The 19,111-nt window shown below is 38.0% G+C and overlaps 1 protein-coding gene across 3 annotated transcripts in view; it reads right to left on the minus strand.

The window, feature by feature from the left end:
• The window catches only part of GRID2 (glutamate ionotropic receptor delta type subunit 2), a gene marked incomplete at both ends in the record, with an annotated part of 1,503,481 nt that overhangs the window by 17,159 nt on the left and 1,467,211 nt on the right, over positions 1 to 19,111 (minus strand). For 2 of the 3 annotated variants that reach the window (XM_081304512.1, XM_081304510.1), the window contains one exon: positions 17,473 to 17,895. The exons of the other annotated variant lie outside the window; for it this stretch is intronic. In XM_081304512.1, the coding sequence (XP_081160638.1) occupies positions 17,473 to 17,895 (423 nt within the window). Of the gene's footprint in view, positions 1 to 17,472; positions 17,896 to 19,111 lie in introns of those variants that run through there. 3 annotated transcript variants of the gene reach the window in all.

The raw sequence follows: 19,111 nt of genomic DNA on the forward strand, positions 1-19,111 counted from the left end.
AATATTTTTTTCTCTGTTCCCCAAAGACAGTGTCTATTCTGCAACTGTACACAGTATAGTAAAAAGATAATTTGTTCTGTCATGGCTTGGTTCAGGAGCCTGGGAAGTACTGTTACTACATAGAACCACCACAAGAGGGCTTATTTAGGAGCATTTTTAGCAGAACTGTGAGAAACCCAATTTTGGGTTGCTATTGTATATGTGATACACTTTCTGTAAATACACTAATACTAACTAAAGGATGCAGCAGAGATTTTTTCCTTATGAGGAAATTTCTGTAGAATTGAGTTGTGATACTGTTATTCTGCCCGATAGGAAGCCACTAGATGACTTCTCCTTGAACCAGTCTTTGCTCATCCAAGTTCATTTCTCAATATTTCACTGCTCATGGAGTAGCCTTCCATCTTATTATCCTGAGATTGTCATTATTTTTTTCTTCTAGGTTTATTAATATATAATTGGCAAATGAAAAATTATAAGGTACATAGTGTGACATTATTTTATATACATCTATATCTATCTATCTCTATATATACTTAAATCAAGCTAATAAGCTTATCCTTTATTTCACATACTTATCTTTGTTATGTGCTGAGAACCAAAACTCTTATTGTCTTCTTGTCCTGAGACTGTAATACTCAATGTTTCGCCTAGACCCTGGTTTCACATTTCAACATCCTGCTCGGTATATTCACCTGGATATTTTACTTTCATTCAAAAATGATATTTACTTTCATTCTAAAATGATATTTCTAATGATATTTCATTTTTCACTCCACATACAAAATGTTTTCTGAGTCTGTGTTCCTTTGGATATCCTACTCTGAGTCTCTGCCATCATGTTTTAGTCTTTGTTTGCTATAGCCAAACCAGCATTAATAATACACATATGTGTTCCTCTTGAACTTGACTTCATCATGATGGACCTTGTTAATCAATCATGACTTTTGATAATTCAAAAATAGTAATTAATGACCTTTTCAGGGTGTGGTGACATTTACCTGTAATTTCTGGGACTTTGAGGAGGCTGAGGCAGGAGAATTGCAAGTTTGAGGGCAGCCTAAGCAACTTAGTGAAACCTTGTCACAAAATAAAAAAAATAAAAAAGGACTGGGGATGAGCTCAGTGGTAAACGCCCCTAGATTAAAGCTCCAGTATCAAAATAATAATAGTAATAATAATAACAACAACAATAAACATCTTCATAGATCAGACACTGAGACACTGTTTTCAGCATTAAGCAAAGAGTAAAGAACAAAACAGTGACACCCCCCACCACCACACACAATTTGCTTATATTATGGTGGAAGGAGAAAGACAATAATAAGTAACGAAATGATGCAGTAGAAGGTAATGTGTTATGAAAAAGAATTGAACCATGTAAAAGGAAATGGGTCATGTTTGGGAAGTGTCTTGAATTTAAATGGGCAAGACAGCGCAGGGCTCACATCTTGAATTTTGATATGATGAGTCTATTTAATGCTGTGCTTTAAACAGAACCTGTTTATCATGTTTCATCCAAGCAGTCACCAATTCTGTTTTCTCCGAATGAGCTTTTGTTTCTATTTCTATTGTTATTGTCTTTAAAAAAAAAATTTTTAATTAGTTGCTCAAAACATTACAATGATCTTGTCTTAATTAACCTGTTTCTTTATGTTTAGACTGTCACAAATCTTCCTAACGGGTCTTTATGACTGGGCAGATGCTTATCAAAACTGTTTTGATAGGGCCGCATGAGAAGCCAATAGCATGTGAGTGGAAGGGATGTGTGTTAGTTTTAGGTCTGGTTCATTAAAAATACTGCAATCCTCTATGTTTTATTCTATAATCCCCCTACCTTATCTGATAGTTGAATGCAAAAAAATCCATCAGAGGACCAAAAAAATCCTAGGGCATAACAAAGCCACTAGATAAAAGAACCAGGTTCTGAATCACTACATGGAAGCTGACCCTCTGTCTTTATGTTTATGTGGATGAAAAAATAATATACTAGCTTAAGCCACTGGTATTTGCTGGAGGACAGGATGACACATTTTAAAATAGCAGATCGTGTCATTTACACTGATATGGCCTCTCTACTTCATATACCATTTGAGACACCGCATTAAAATTAATTTTTGTTTAGTACCACTTTAGTTACTCTTTTTTATTTTTCATATTATGCTAAATCTACAACTCTTTTGTTAAACCCAACTCTGTCTTTACACGACTAAATGGAAGCTGCTGGGGGTGGGTGAAAAACATTTCAACTTGTATAGATCTGGCCATGCTAAGGTTATGGCCTCCAGCTTCAGCAAGCCCTCCAACTATACACCAGTCCTACTGAGTTGCTCTAGGATGTTGCTCTAGGTAGTCCTCCCATTCTTTATTCTTCTAAAATTGTTGACCATTTCCTCCACCAGTGATTTGCTTCTCCAACTTGAGGAAAACAGAACCCAATAGAGCTCTTATTAATTATCCTGCTATGAAACTTAGAAATTTTGCTCTTACTATCTCTTACTCTCTCTCCTCCCTCTCCTCTCTCTTCCCCCTCCCTTCTCTCTCCCCATCTCCTCTCTATCCCCCCCTCTCCTCTCTCTCCCTTCCCCCTCTCCTAGCTCTCTCCCCATCTCTTCTCTCTCTCTCTCCTCCCTTTGCTTCTGCGACTGGCCGCTATGGTCCTGCTAATAAAATCTCGGACAGGTAAAAGGTTGTTTTGGCTTATTGAGTTTACGGAGCTTTTCCATCGTCATTTACATTGGTGCCGTTCCCCGGTTGATCAAGGTGGAACCCTGTTCCCAAACTTCTAGCCCAACCAGTCCTGTCATAGTCCACTCCTCTGATCGCCTGCCTGACATCCACCACTGGCCTGCAGATTGGTTAAAATCAGCGGAAAGCCCTCCAGAGGACAATCCCATCACAGCTCCCAACCTTGCAGGACCCCCACAATGGCCCAGATTTACCTGTGAGATATCCCCAGATAACCCTCTCAAGCTCCATTTTTCAGTCATCCCATTCCGGAGAAAAATATACATAAGAATGGGCCTCCTGATAGGATCTAGGAACCTACAGCAACACAGTACACCCACACCCCTTTTAGAAATCAGCATTTGGCACAGCAGTCCTATTGGGACCTCTTCACAAACCCTGTCAGCTGCTGGATTCTCTTGATACTGGGACCTCTAGTTGGTCTTTTTGTTCTGTGCCTGCCTTCCTTGCATTTTAAAATTCCTTCAAGGACAAATTAACAAAATCTCTAACCAAACTTTCAATCAGCTCCTCCTCAGGGATTACCAGCTACTTGCCAACGAGCCAGATGACATGCACATCCAGTCATCCCGAGAAACCTTCACCAAGTGCTGAAAGATGAAGATACCGAACTGCACAGAAGGGCCATCTCTACCCGTCCATGTCAAAGAAATAAACCCTTGGTTTTCAGCTTTATGTTCTAATCTGCCTTCTCCTGGGCATAGGCTTTTTCTACCAGCCCTACAGACTGGACGACATGCCAGAAATTAATGCTGTTTCTTTTCATAGTTGCAGGGCACATTCATGGACTTCTCCCCAGTGCATGGATATGGGGTCTCCTGGTCCTTCTTCTCCAACCAACTGACCTCACTTCCCCCCTCTCAATGACACCCCTACTCAGCAGGAAGTAGCCAGATTGAGTATGACGCCCCCAAACCAAAACAAAAAAGGGAGGAATGTTGGTAAAGTTGGCACCTGGAGTGCTTCTCTTCCGAGAGCTCAGGTCCATGACGCACTGAAGGCGCATGAACCATCACCTCCAATCCCTGTGAATGGCGTGAACTTTGAATGTCACGAACTTTGAATGTCACACCTCCAATCCCTGAAGTGGCGTGAACTCTCGGCCAATGAAAAGTAACAGCCCACACGCCTTGCTCTCCTCCTCATCCTGTGTTAAGCCCATAAATATCAACACCCAGTTCGTGTTCTACTCTTACTCTCCCTTACGCTCTCTCCTCTCTCTCCCCCTCCCCTCTCTCCCCCCTCTCCTCTCTCTCTCCCCCTCCCCTCTCTCTCCCCCCTCTCCTCTCTCTCTCCCCTCCCCTCTCTCTCCCCCTTCTCCTCTCTCTCCCCCTCCCCTCTCTCTCCCCCTCCCCTCTCTCTCCCCCCTCCCTTCTCTCTCCCCCCTCTCCCTTTCCCCTCTCCTTTCTCTCTCCTCCTCTCTTCTCTTCTCTCTCTTCTCTTCTCTTCTCTTCTCTTCTCTTCTCTTCTCTTCTCTTCTCTTCTCTCTCTCTCTCTCTCTCTCTCTCTCTCTCTCTCTCTCTCTCTCCTCCCTTTGCTTCTGTGACTGGCTGCTACGTCCTGCTAATAAAATCTCGGACAGGTTTAAAAAAAGAAAGAAACTTAGAAATTACTTGCATGTATTCACAATAAAATATGTGTATCTTGTCCTTCTATTGAAGACTAATTATGCCATGGATCCTAGTGTTTTTATTATTTTAATACCCTACTTGTTGATTGCATTTTCAGTCTTTACCTCACTAGTGATTCTCCCTTATTTGCATTTAAATACCATCAAGTCTCTCCTGCCTTAGATGTAACAAATATACACTCTCCTGAGACCCTATTTTCTCTTGCAATAGGAGGTCCTTTCCCTTCTTTCCTCCATCACCATCTTCCCTGGAAGAGCAGCACCTATACCTTACCACTTACTCTTCCAGGCAGTCTGCCCTCTGTCTCCACTGTTCTGAACACTGGTCGTGCCAAGATGTGGAGGAACTTCGCGTTGCTAATTCTAATGGGTAGTTCATTCTCTGAGTAGCATTTGACAATATTGTGGCCACTCTCCATTGAACTCTTCTCTTTCTTTGACTTCTGATACCACTCACTTCTATGGCTTTCTTCCCAGTTCTTTTTTATAAAGTCTTTTTTTTAAAAAAAAAAAACATATCCTCTGTCCTTTGATCAAATGTTGATCTTCCTCTGTGTTCAAGTCTCAGAATTTCTTTCTGTTCAACAGATTCACATATTCTCTGGATGATACCTCCCATCACTTCACTTATGTCTATGCCTAAGCCCAGACCAGGCCGCATTCCCACCACGACACTTTTCAGCTCTCCAGAGTCTTTCTACCTTCTTCCTTCCTAGTTGCTACTCCTGGGACCTAGAACTGTGCCTTGTTGCTTACTGTTCTGTCTCTCTTAGGTCTCATCCCACTTTTAAACTCCCACCTGGGGCAGCCAGAATGGTTCTTTAAAACAGGAACACCATTAGGTCACTACTTTAAACTCCTCAGTGGCTTCCTAGTGATGCCTGGAACTTTATTCCTTAAAAATACAAATGCTTGAATGTGGTTTATGAAGCATTTCAAGGCCTGCTCCCTACCTCTTTCTATTATTCTCTTGGCACTTTTCTTTCAGTCTAAGTTCCAGCACAGCTTGACATTTTTTCAGTCCCTGGAACAAATCTTGCCCTCTGGCTTCAGATCTTTGCACACGCTGGTCTCTTGGTGGGAACCACCCCTGTTTCCTTTGCCTGGCTAACTCTCAATAATCCCATGGGTCTCATTTGGAATTCCATCTCCTAGGGAGCTTTTCCTGGCCCTGTTCTGGGTTGCAAATCACCTTTCATTTCCATTTCAGTATTACTTATCCCAATTTATTTTCCGTACCTGTTAAACTGTGTGTCTTCCTAGCAAACTGTAAACATCATCACATTTCTAACATTCATAGCTGTTCAGAAACTAGAATTGTCTGTGAAAAGACTGACACTCAAACCTTTGGTAGGCGTTGACTTTGATTTTTATAGTTTTGTCATGTTATGTCCTTACTACTCTTCGTGGGCCATGTTTCAGTCAAACTATTTGATCTTTCTCAAATATGCTCCATGCTTTCCTCTTCTGTGACTTGGATTGTATCTTTTTCTTTGCCTAAAAAAGTCCTTCTCTACTCTACACCTGTGGAAATTATATTCTTGTTTTTAAAGCCCTGTTCCAAAATTATCTTCTCCACAAAGATGTTTTATCACCCCAGGAGAAGAGAATTCTTTCTCTGAATTGTCAAAATACTCTGGACTATTTTTAAATACTGATCATTTATCATCTTAAATGGTAGTTATATCTGTATTTCAGTAAAAGGGTACCTTGAAAGATATCACTCTCTCTTCTCTGAATTCCTATAAAAGTTCACTTTTATGGAACACATATGTCTTAGCCTGTTGCTATACATGCACGTGACATATTTTCATAATAGCCTTGAAAGTCTTTGCATATTTACCTGGTGTGTGTGTGTGTGTGTGTGTGTGTGTGTGTGTGTGTGTAGGACTCTCAAAATATAAAATAAATTATATTATTGACTGCATTAATAAACCAGTTCTTCCTCCATATCTTCTGTCTATCTCCATAGGACCTCCACTTTTAATCCAAATAGCCTTCTTTTCTGTTCCCTACTTTTCAATTGTATTTTCCCATTTCCTTTTTGTGTGTTGCATTTACAATCTACATTCATATCTTTAATTGTGAAAATCCTACCTCCTTGGCTCAAATGCTGCCTCTCTGTGATGGCTGACTTAGTGCTTCCTGCCAGGAACACTCTTAAGATGTCTCAGCTAAGGTCCTTGCTCATCAGTTAGTAGACCATGGAAATAATATGGTCAAAATTAAATCACAGAGTGACATCACCTGAACAATACTTTGGTAAGAGTATCCAGTAAATGTCTAGGTGAGGTGTGAGCTGGGAGTGGGAAGCTTAACCTTGACTTGTAGAAGTAGGGCTGGAAAAGGGTGTTCAGGTGTCAGGGCATTATACAAGTGGACTCAGTAGGCACTAGTGTTTTTTAATATTTCCATTAAGAAAGGGGAAGAAAGGTTGTTGGCACCACTAGCACAGAAAGGAACCAGCAGTTTTGCTGGCATCTGAGCAGTCTCTGTGGTTGAAGCCAATCTGGCAGGGTACTTTCTGAATCGGTGTACTTTTTCATATGCTACTACAATGCACATATCAAGTATGTTCAACTTTTATGAAATTTTATTCACTACTTATTAGTTTCTGCATTAAAAAATATACTCAACTGGTGAGGACCAGTTGGTTTTTATGCATTGTACAGTGTACACAGCCCCTTACAGAGTGAGGGACTATGAAAGGGTCACTTATTGCCCATGTCTTTTTGATTGCAGGAGCAGCCAGTTGAGGTAAAAGAGCATGGATTTCCAAGTTAGAGAGGTGTGGGTTTCAATTTTGCTTTGGTCACCTAATAATTATATGGTCTTGGTCAAATGACCTAACTTTCCAGAGTTTTATGTTTTGTTGTGTTTTATATCTGTTTGATTCGCATCAACAACAGCAAATCTAGAGAATTATTTTGAGAACCAAGTGAAAAACATACATAGTGCCTAGCATTGTGCTGGATGTGGTCAATGTGCCCTCCTTACCCATGGTTGCTATACTTAGAACATACATATTGTCCTGCAAGGAACAGGAATTGAAGCAGAAGTTACCCACTTCCTTCTTCAGATGAGAATGGATTAAACTTCCATACATAAGAAATATTATTAGATGAGGGTACATGCTCTGTACCTTTTATTAATTGCAATTCAGAAATATGTGCCTCCATAACTACTGAAAAATTCTCATTGTACATTCATTCAACACAACTGCATACCTAATTTGTGTACTATTCTTTTGGGAGAAGGATGTAGGGGTGTGTGTGTGTGTGTGTGTATCTCAAGGTTTATATGCTAAAAATAAGGTTTTGGAGGCAGAGTAAATTTCAAGGAATTATATTCTCAAACAATTTGAAAAGCAGATTTTTACCAAAGTTATTTTATTCTATTTATTTTTTGGTGCCAGGGATTGAACCCAGAGGTACTTAACCACAGAGCCACATCCCCAGTCCTTTTTTTGGTTTTGAGATAAGAGCTCACTAAGTTGCTGAGGCTGCTTTTGAAGGTGTGCTCCTCTGCCTCAGTATCCTGAATTGCTGGGATTACAGACATGTGTCACCACACCCAGTAACCAAAGTGATTTAAAATTCTTAAAGACATACACCATCTATCTTGTTTTATATTTGTTTTATAACATCTTTTTATTAGAATGGGGGAATCATCTTGACCTCTTGAAAGTCAACCATTGTAATGACTGCAAGTTGAGAAGTAAAGCCAGCAGACAAGATTTAGGACAAAATCCAAATCTGTTGTCTTGGTACTACCTGCTTGGTGAAAGTTCACCTCTTAAACTCTGAGGGCAGGACATGTAACAAGGGCCATTTCAGATCAAACTTTGGTCTCCTATAAATACTTTGAACTGTGTTAACAGATGTTTTCTGAACTCTCAAGTTGAAATAGTCTCAGAACTCAAAGCATGTAACTGTTTCAAGAAACCAAACATGGTTGCCTGATTTGATTTGTAGTACCAAATATGCTGGCTTGTACACTGCAGGGGGTTGTAATGTCTGCTATAACTTTATTTCCTTTCACAACACATGTCTGTATTTGGATATGTCTCTAGTTCCTATTCAGGGATGGCTGCTCTATGTTTCTAGTGACTCTAATACAAGGGGACCTCGCTCTCGTTCTTCCTCTCTTTAGGAGTACTGGAGATACCAGAAAACTTCAAGGCCCAGTTGTAAGCTTTGAGTCATTGTCAGCATTTCAAAAGACAGTTTGGTCTACTCTTGGTTCCACTATGTAGGAAACATGATAAGTGTTTTGTGGAAAAATGGATGAGGCTCGTTTTGTAGTATTAAACAAACAAACAAAAACAAAAACAAAAAAACCCCAAAAAACTAACAGAGCAACTTTCAAGATAAGACAAAGACCAAATATAAGGAAGAATAATCTAGGAATTAGACAATGAAAATTTAAAGGCTCTCATGGGCTGTCTCGGGAAACTTGTGAGTTGCAGTGTTGGCCATTTATCAACAATGCATTATCCCAAGGGTGAAGGGAGTCTTAACTGGAAGTTGAATGTGTGAAGAGGTGGAAGCAGAGTAGCTCTAACAAGCCCAGAGGGTCTCACTTCAGCCCAGCAGCATCCCTCTAAATTCCAAGAAAAACCCTTAGGAACTTGGGGGGTGCTATGTAGACACCACGGACCCTGACTGATCCCTTAGTTCCCCTCCACCTGTTTAGAATCCATACAATCCATCATTCATGCCCCCAGTGAAAGAAAAGAAAAAAGCAGTTCTTTATTCTGTTTCTTAAACCTTCCAGCTTAAGGAAAAATAACACACCAGATATTCTTCTGATTTTGCTAATTTTCATTATAATTATTTTTATTATTCTTTAGTTGTAGATGGACACAATACTTTTATTTATTTATTTTTATGTGGTGCTAAGGATCAAACCCAGTGCCTCATGCAGGCTAGACAAGTGCTCTACCACTGAGCTATAGCCGCAGCCCCTTATTTTTACATTTTAGCATCTGAATTTGAAAATCAGCCATCTCTAGTTTGTTTTTCCATCTCATGCTATATATTCAATGAATCTTCAAATTCTCTGGATTCTTCCTTCAAAGTTTATCTGCCCTCTGTATCTTTTTTTTTTTTTTTAACTAAGACGTTCAGCTCATACCTGAACTGCTTCAAAAATCTTTCAGTTGGCTTCTTCTCCCTTCTATTTGATAAATTCCTACCAGTTTAATCTTCCTAAACAACATTCTAAGAACATGTTTCTATTTTGGTCAAAAACCTTCACTGGCTCCTCACTACCCGCAGTGGAGATCTCCACACACCCCATGGATTGGAGCCTGTGACCACCACCCCGGTTTCCATCTCTCTCTGACAATTCAAGGACTGAAATTCAAATTGCCAGCAAAGGGCACCACCATACCATTCTTCAGTCAAATGTCACCTGAGGAGTGAGACCTCCTCTGACCACTTTATTTAAAATAGCAAGTCCCCATTTTGACCTTGGCCTTCCAGCTCTCCTTTCATTTGCTTGGTTTTTCTCTACTGCCCGTATCCTCTAATAGACTAATGTTTTACTTATTTATCTTATTGTCTGTCTCCTCCATCCCTCATTAATTGTAAACTCCTGGAGGGCAGAGGTTTCTCGTTTATTTATTTATTTATTTATCTATCTATTTATTTATTTATTGTTGTTGTAGTCAAACACAATAACTTTATTTGTATATGTTGCTGAGGATTGAACCCAGCGTCTCACACGTGCTGGGCAAGCGCTCTACTGCGGAGCCACAACCCCAGCGCCCCCAGTGTTTTTTTTTTTAACTAGTGTTTTTCCAACATGTAGAATAGTGTCTAATACATAGCAGGACCCCCATGAACCTCTGTTGAGTGTGTGAAAGCTGAATGAAGGGGACATGATGTGTTCTCAGGAGCCCAGCCTTTAGGTGTTCCACAACCTCCCCAGGCTGTACCTTTGGGTGCTCCCTGATATGAAATCATATTCCAAACACTGATGTTTACTGCCCCTCTGAACATTTCTTCCTGTCCTCGAGCATTTTATTGCATGTAGTAAATTATTCTTCTCCTCTTTGCATACCCTCAGTAATTCTGCTAAATTTCCACTTATTCCATGAAAAGGTAGCCAACGGGTACCTTTTCCTTTTCCCCTTCTCAAAGAATATTTCTCTATACCACTAATATAACAGATATATCCTTTATCATGATAGAATGTATATTCATGTCTGTTGATGTTATTTATGCATAAATTTTTATTTCACTTTTCAAATGTTTATTTTTTTTATTTCCCCAACTTTGGAAGTTCCTGGGGAAACACTAGGAGAGAGAGATACACAGGTGGAATTCCAGCCCTGGGGTCTACTTTGCTACCTCGAGAAATGAGGGGATGAATACCTCAGACCCTGGAACCTCTGGTGGCCTGGAAGTGTGTCTTGGCACACCAGTTAGGAAAGCTCTGCTCTATGATGCCACATTCATAGTAGGTGCTCAGAAAGTATTTGTCAAGGGACAGATTGATCACATGTGATTGTTTTGTTGCTAATATATTCTCTCTCCCTGCAAAGTTACTTTATGTGTACATACTAATACTTGTAAAAAAAAAAAAGAGAGACAAAAATCTTTATTATGAAGAAATAAAACTTCATTTGATGATGATGACCATTTAAGAGTTAATTAAAATTCAATTGTTGATGGTTGATTGTTGGACACACCAGACACTTTGGAGACTGTACTTGTGAGCAGTGTTTGCACATGTGTTGCTCAATTTGTGAATGGTCTTTTAACCGAGATATTTTCATGGAGAAATCTGAGTGAGTGAGCAATAAACACACTTCAAAATGCTTAGTCATACAGAACTGAATCTGGGAGTCCCAATTATGTGTACTATCTTGCTGTGCAGCTTAGTTGTTTCTAATTTTTATTGTAAGCACGTTAATTCTGAAAAAAAGCATTGTACTCATTGGAAAACATTGTGTGCGAATATAGTTCTGTGTTAGATATTCAGTGTCAAAGATATCGGGGAAGCTATCACGCTGCTGTAATGCATTGAACAACTAACCTTCAAAGCTTTTTAAAATAGTACCTAGAGGAGCACTTGAGCATATTATTACTCAATAACCATTATTAGCATGAAAAAGTCAAATGAGATATGCTGAACTCCATTTTCATATTAGTTTTGTGTTTTTATTTCTAACAACAAATTTTATAGCCAACTCTTGTGAACAGGTGTTAATAGAAGGCTAGAATTAATTTTAAGGTCAATTTTAATATAATTCTGAAAATGAATTAAATATTAACCATCATCTACTTATTCACTGAGTCTGAGATAGATACTGGTATCCCTTGCTCCAGGAAATAGTTGTGATCCTGAAAGTGTTCTGAATTTAAATTTTTACAAATTGAACTTTGTTTTATTATATATTAGAAGAACTAGCTCTTTAAGGCCTCCCGTTATTAATCTTTTGTACAGTGAATAGGCAAGCAGTAAAATACTTACTTTTCAATTTCAGGATTTCTTTGCATATGCATGTCTGTGTGAGCTTAAAAAATAATAGTGATGTCTAATTTAAACAAAAAAATAATAGAAATAGCCACTGAAGTAGCTATTTAATTTCTAAGGCAACTACCTTCCAAAGTGTTTTCAGCAGCACCAATTTAAAAATACAGTATAATAATTTTTAAAATTGAAGTTTGCCTTCTATTCACATTTCAAATCTGCGACAGACAAAATATTTATTAAAAGCCATATTTTTCATCTAGTCTCTCATTCTGTATTGTTCTTTGATTTTGTGACATATGTTTCTCCTTCTAAAGAAGCTGTTATAAAAGCTTAATTTTAATTAATGAGCATTAATGTTGTCTTGACAGTTTTGTAAATTTCTGATCACATCATGGATAGTTTGAGACCTTTGAAATGCACTGTCAGTTTCAAGGTGGGAAGCTAGGAAGTTTCTTCAAAAGGAAGCCAGGTTCTCATGCCTCACAAAGGCTACACTGCCACATGGATAGCATAAGTTTGTGTCCAAATACCATTGCCAGTTTTTCTTCTCCACTCTGAAGAAATTAGAAATTCCGGGAAATGTGTAAAAGTAGTTAAAAGGTAATACTTTGTCCTAAATTGTGTGGAAGCCATGATGGAGACTTCAGATAGGGAAAATGCACTCAAATTTGAGCTATTTTTGTGTTGCCATCAATATTATGTGGAAACAAAGCATATGAATATTATAAAAAATGGGAATTTGGAAAATTCAGGTGTGGAAATGAGAGAGAGTTGTTTCCATTCCTTGTGGTGGGTGGAAGGCATCATGTGTCAGGTGACCATTCCGTACCTCTCTGCAGCCCTATGCAATAGAGCAAAGCCATGAAGTTTCTAGTCTTCTGAAGGCATGGTGGGTGGGAAGTTGTGGTCACAGTGGGCAGCCTGGGGCCCATTTCACATTCATTGGCTCCTAGGCTGCACTACATCCCATGTTTTAGAAAGGACAGAAAAGGCAGCCAGGAAGCTTAGTTGTAACATGAAAAAGAGCCCTAATCAGATTGTTCAGTTCCTTTGAAGCAAGGAGTTTGAAACACTACAAAGCTCTAACTCTCCTGACTAATTAGATCTGCAGGGATGGAAAATGAGTTAATGTGGCATTATTCTGACACAGACACCTGTGGGGAGGTGCCAGTGTGAATGGTATGCAGGTATTGGTAAGGATACAGGGTTAGGTAGTAGCTGGCCTGTGGCTTATGGCAATTTTCACATTTCTGAAACTTTGGACTCTTCGTCTGGCATCTGGGGAAATTTCCAGGTCTTCTTTGTGGAGATGGTCTGAACCTAGGAAGCCCACTCAGCTGCCTCTTGCTCTGCTTGTGAGAACTATTAGGATGGCTTGCTCTTGTCAGTTGGACAATCCAGGCCCCGAAAGGACTGTACTGGTTTGGGAGGACTCATCATGTCAACTCAGAACGTCTCTAAGGTGGCTCCCATATTCTGCGTGTGGGTAAGGGGCAAGGACAGAGCAAAGAGGTGGAACACATCCAAACCCAGAGCTGAGCGCAGGCATTCCTTCATGCCACCCTCGACTGCAGAGCCCAGGGGCAGTCACCCAGCCAGCTCTCTGGAGACACAGATCTAGCTCAATCCATACAACGTAACACAAGCTCTAGCTTTAATTCAGTGTCCAGAAAGTCATGTCAACCTAGGGAGCTCAGATATACTACCTCATAGCAGGGTGTCTAAAAATATTTATTGAGAAGATATCTGTTAAAATTTGTTGAGATGATAATTATGGCAATAATTGTTATCCATTTATTAATATCATGCCACAAGGGTTGGTTATAGGATTTGATATAGAAATAAAAATACTCTAAAAGGAAGCCCAATTTTAGTGAGTGCATTGTATTTTTATCAATCACCACAAGGTTTATACTTAAACTCTTAGCTCTGCTTTAGTTAACTGTACTCATAATCCAGAGGGCTTTTCACCAGAAAATATGGATTATAAAACAGTGATAATCTGTTATTCAATTGTGTGGCTTAGAAGGTATTAATGTAAGGTAAATGGATCTTCTCAACTTTTTTTTTCTTTTTAATTGATGAAGCAAAGTACCATTCAGCAAAGTCTATTTTTAAAAGCATTTATTTGGGTGACAGTCAATCCCAAACTAAAGAATATGGAAAAAAATAATAACAATTAAGAAAACAAAAAATTGCCTGTAGGTTAATCTATATAGGAAGAAAGGAGGTCTTAACAATTGTTATGCATGTATGATTAAAGCAAAATCTGTGCATAAGTTCTGATGTAAAAGTGACAACCAGGTATCTTAATGACTCACTAATGGAATAAGCTGGACATCTTAGTGGGTATTTGTCTTGTACTGAAATAACACGCTGGTCTAAGTGGTCAAGCTCCCACAAACTATGGCTGGAGGAACTGGTACTATAGAATCAGGACCCAGCTTTAGTTCTGCCAGGAGCAGTGACCTTGGGTAAATAACATGAGTGCTTGCTTCCCCATCTGCAAAAGGACCAGTTGAATCAGATGATCTTTGTGGTCCCAAATGAGCAAGGAAAGATCCTAGAGATTTGCAGCCCAGGATGGTGAGAGAAGCAAATGGAAACATTTTATCTAGTCAACTCTACATTCAAAGTCCACAAAGACCCCTGTGAAGATAACTGAAGCATGATAGAGTTAAATAGAAAAAAGGTTCAGTTTCAAGTCTTGGATTATCAAAAATGTGGGCAAGTCAAATCTTAGCATAGTAGGTTCTCTTATTCATATAATAAGAGAGGCAGTCTGGACCTCAAAATTTCCTCCTAGTTTCAATGGTTAAAAAACTATTTTTGAAGGAATTTTAGACTGCAGGTTTTAATCCAAATAATATTTATACCCATTGAGTGAGTTAAAAGCTAAAATAATTTAAAAACTGTTGTTGAATGTAGCAAAGAATACTGCATCAGAAATAATCTTAGTCTGAATGATTTTCTAGATTAAAAGATTCAGTGTGATGAATCTTTCTCTAACAGCAAAGAAATTTTTTAATAGAGAAGATCTCCTTAATTTTCTTTCTTTTCTTTCTTTTTTTTTGATAACAACAAAAAAGAGAAGGTATTATGTAGGGTAAATGGATCTTCTCAACTTTTTTTTCTTTTTAATTGATGAAGCAAAGTACCATTCAGCAAAGTCTATTTTAAAAAGTATTTATTTGGTTGACAGTCAATCCTGCTATTATTATAATGGTTGCATTGTTTCTGTGAACTAGGATAAATCTCTCCCCCAAAAAAGTGCTCATAGAGATATCCAGGAAGAAAGGCGAATATATTGTTGGTTCAAATTGTCCCAAATAGCAGAAATGCAGTCTGTCATTGGTTTAAGACAGCCCTTAGTATGGATTTTAGAAAGCCACTCACTTTGGTAATAGTTCTGTTAGTAACTTAGTGTGTTTTATGCTTTAATTAACTCAAGACAAGTTTTTGGAAAAATTCAGCTCAATCAGAAAGAAAGTAAGCATTTTCAAATCTTACAGTTAAGACTTCAATAGTATGAGAGCAAGTTTAGAAAACATTTTTATTAGACAAATTATGTAGACAAATTATACACAGAAAGCTCTGCCACTCATAACTGAGGCCTCCAAAAATGTTTTGTGTATTTGTATAATAGGCAATACATCAAAATAAGCCTATTTTAAATATTGTACATGGTTAACAGTTTGTTGATAGCTAAAATCACTGCAACATCTGGTATGTCCCTATATAGCTCATTGTAAAGATTTTTTTTTTGTTTTGTTTTAAAATCAGAATTGTGAATGAGATCATGAATGTTACAAGGGAAAGCAAGTTGTGCATGCACTTAGGTACTTGTTACCCTGGAAACAAAATGGTTTTTGCATGATAAGAAATTTCTCTGCCTTACACAGTAGACAATATTTGAAGATTTAGTACAAAAACAGTGACAGTACAAGGTGCTCCCCAGAACAGAATTAGCATCAAAATATAATATGCCTTAAGAATATACTTCTTAATTTCTCCTAAAGAAAATCACATAGGTTGATTCCTATCTCGATCCTAGCCATGGAGTGAATTAGCTTAAAATAAGTGCATGGCTGCGTAAAAACACAGGATAAGTTCTTGCTGCCTACTTACCACATTTTAATTTAAGGATTACAAATGAAGTTCTTTCTACATTTTCTAACAGATAAGAATGCTACTTGAAAAGGGTTGTGCCCAAAGAGGCACTGCTTTTGCTGTTGTCCTTCTATACACTTGGCACTAATGTTAAAAAATACATAACTCCTCCAAATGGAACTGAATGTATAAAGGGGTAAAGATGAGAGCCCAGCGTGGTAATTACGTTTTTTTTCTTTAGGGTAATGGATGACATAATTAAGGCCACATCAATACTTCTGAAGGGCTCCCATTCCTCCCCAACTACTGTTGTTATGTTGATTGGCTTCCTGCTTTGGAAGAGGATTTTTAACCTTTTATGATCTATGCTTAGACTCCTATGGAGCTCTAGGTACTGTAGTGGATATGATTCAGCTAATAGCATTTTCCATTTAGATAATTAATTAAAAGTAAAATTATCAAGGTTAGCTTTATACACTTCTGAATAACAAATGCAAAACCTATTCAAATGAATTACATCTAGGAACAAATATTAAGTCGCCCTGGATGCTTTAATAACAAAAGTATAAAATATTCTCTGTTGGCAAACAATGCGAGTCAGAATAACATTAAAGCAACCTGCCTTTTCTAACTGAAAAGACCTCCTGCACTATACATAGTTCCTGTATACAATACTTTTTTTTTAAACTAAAGCTTTATTAAATGAATTGCAATAGCAATGGCTGCCTTTTTATATATATACACATTATATAGGTGCATATATATGTATATATATATGAGATACTAAGTTATTTAACACAATAGAGGCTTCTGCCATATGATAAAGTTTACTGTACATAAGAAAAAAACTTTTGATACTGTACAATCACATAAAGGTCATATGCACTGTTGCAGTGCAAGAGTAGTTTTAACTGTAGTCTTGACTGGCATATTAATGGCTTTTTGTAATCCTACAAAATTGCATTCTGATATTGTGTGGCCTGAATGGTCTTGAAATTGTTTTATAAACACTGCAGGGATTGCCTTTGGTCCACAGTTAAAGGACACTCAACAGCAGTGGAGCATTATATGGATGCAGCAGAAGAATGTAAAAAGACTGAAGTTATTGCAATTATATTTTTAAAAATAGAGAAATGTTATGTAAGAGGCCTTGATGTAAAATTAAACCTGCATATACTTTTAGTATACTCAGTGCACATTTCCTAAACTTGAAGTACAGTATATGAAAAGCAGACTAATAGGATCCTAGAATACTATATTCTGGGGGAACAAGTTGAGTAATGAAAAAAAAATGGAGGGAAATATACGAGAAGGGGGGGGGGGAAGAGAAATAAACAGGGAGAGAAAAGAAGGAGAAGGTGGGAAGAAAGAACTAGAATCATTACTAATAATCCTGATTTTTTTTTAAAAGTTACATCCATGTTAGTCCCACAATATTACAGTTGCTCCTTGCAACGGGAGTCCTAAAGAAGAAACAGTGAAGAGATTTTGTTTGATGCTCATATGGAGGTGCCTCGGTCTGGATCATTACCCAGATTGAGCCCCAGGGTAGGAGTCGGTTGATAAGGAATAGATGACATTGTTTTTATAGGACTCCTGAAAAAGCCCCCATTAGGTGCCCTGTGCCTAAAAGGGCCAGTTCGGTGCTCAGGCACGTTGCCAAAAGCGAAACCAGAGGCAGCTTTAGCTGACAGTGTGCGGCTAAGAGTCTGGATCTGCTCTGGGATAAAGGTTGTTGTGGTGATATGAGTGTTCCTGAAATCACTGATTTGCTCCAGTGCTTGTCGTGTTGGCAAAGTGTCAATGTCCAGAGGGGTCAAGTCAATTGACGAGGTGGAAAACTGTTTATGGGGGCTGTCGTCATCTGTGCACAAGCTATTTACACGTCTATGGAGGTGCTCCAGGTCAATTTCCTTGTCATCCTGGAGATGAAGAAAAAGAAAATAAGGTTCTCATCAGTACTAGCTTCCATGGTTAAAATAAATAAATAAATAAATAAAGAAAAGAAAAGAAAGAAAGAAAAGGAAAAAGTAGTTCAGCAAACATGTAATTAACTGAACTTTGGGGTTTATTCATTTAACAAATATTTATTGAGCACCTAATATGAGTCAGGCACTGTGCTTATTAGCTTCTGGGAATACCAATATGATTCTGAGATAAAAATATATATTTTTTTTCCAGTGAAAAGTCTAAAATGAGCATACACCACATGCAACTAGAAAGATCAGAGAGTTGTAGAAGAGTGATTACCATTCTATATAAGACAGGCCCGGCAAAACCGTATGAAGGAAAAGCATGGTTTTGGCAACTCCCTCCATCCCCTTCCACCTCTTCTTTATACATAGTTCCTCTCTTTTCAGTGTCTCATTCCAAATTGGATTTTTGATCCTTTCCACCATCTAGTTCTAACCTTAAGTTTTCATTCTTAGAGAAAAGGGATATGATGTGCTATTTCATACTAAAGTATTAATGACTATTAAAGTGTTATTTCTTGTAGGCCAGCGATATGTAAGACTTTTTTTTAGACAGAGAAAAAGAGAACCAATTTCTAATTGAGATTTCATTTACTTAAGGTATCTAGCATACGAATCAGGCAATATGGTGAGGTCAGCAGGATGTTTAGAGACCTCTTCAAGTCAGGACATGGGAATGAAAGATAGTTTTAATTTAGGGTCAGTTTTATGGTACATGGCTCTAAACCAAGGATGCTTTTAAGCTATGCTAATGATTTTTTATAAGAAGGCACTTAATAAACAAAAATGAAGTAAAACCTCAGATTTTTAAAGATGAAACCTCTCTTAAATCCCTTAGTATTTTCATTAAATGTGAGTATTAAAACCCAATATTTGAAAAAGTAGAGCTATCAAGAAGGAAAATTGTAGATGTTATCACTCTTATTTATAGCCAAGCTCAACAAATTAAATTTGTGAGGGTTTAAAAATATCTATTAATCATAAAAGGAGAAAATATTTGTTCCTAGGATTTGGATTAGCTGTCACGAGTTAGAATGGGGTCTGAATTTTTTTTTTTCATCATGCTGTTATGGCGCTCTTCAGTGAAAAATATTTTGATGTGCATCACTGTTTTTCCTTCTTCTTTCTCATTTTAAAATCCAATAAAAATATCCATTAATGCAAT

The sequence above is a fragment of the Spermophilus citellus genome, assembly GCF_964194105.1.
Source record: "Spermophilus citellus genome assembly, chromosome: 8".
Classification (NCBI taxonomy): domain Eukaryota; kingdom Metazoa; phylum Chordata; class Mammalia; order Rodentia; family Sciuridae; genus Spermophilus; species Spermophilus citellus.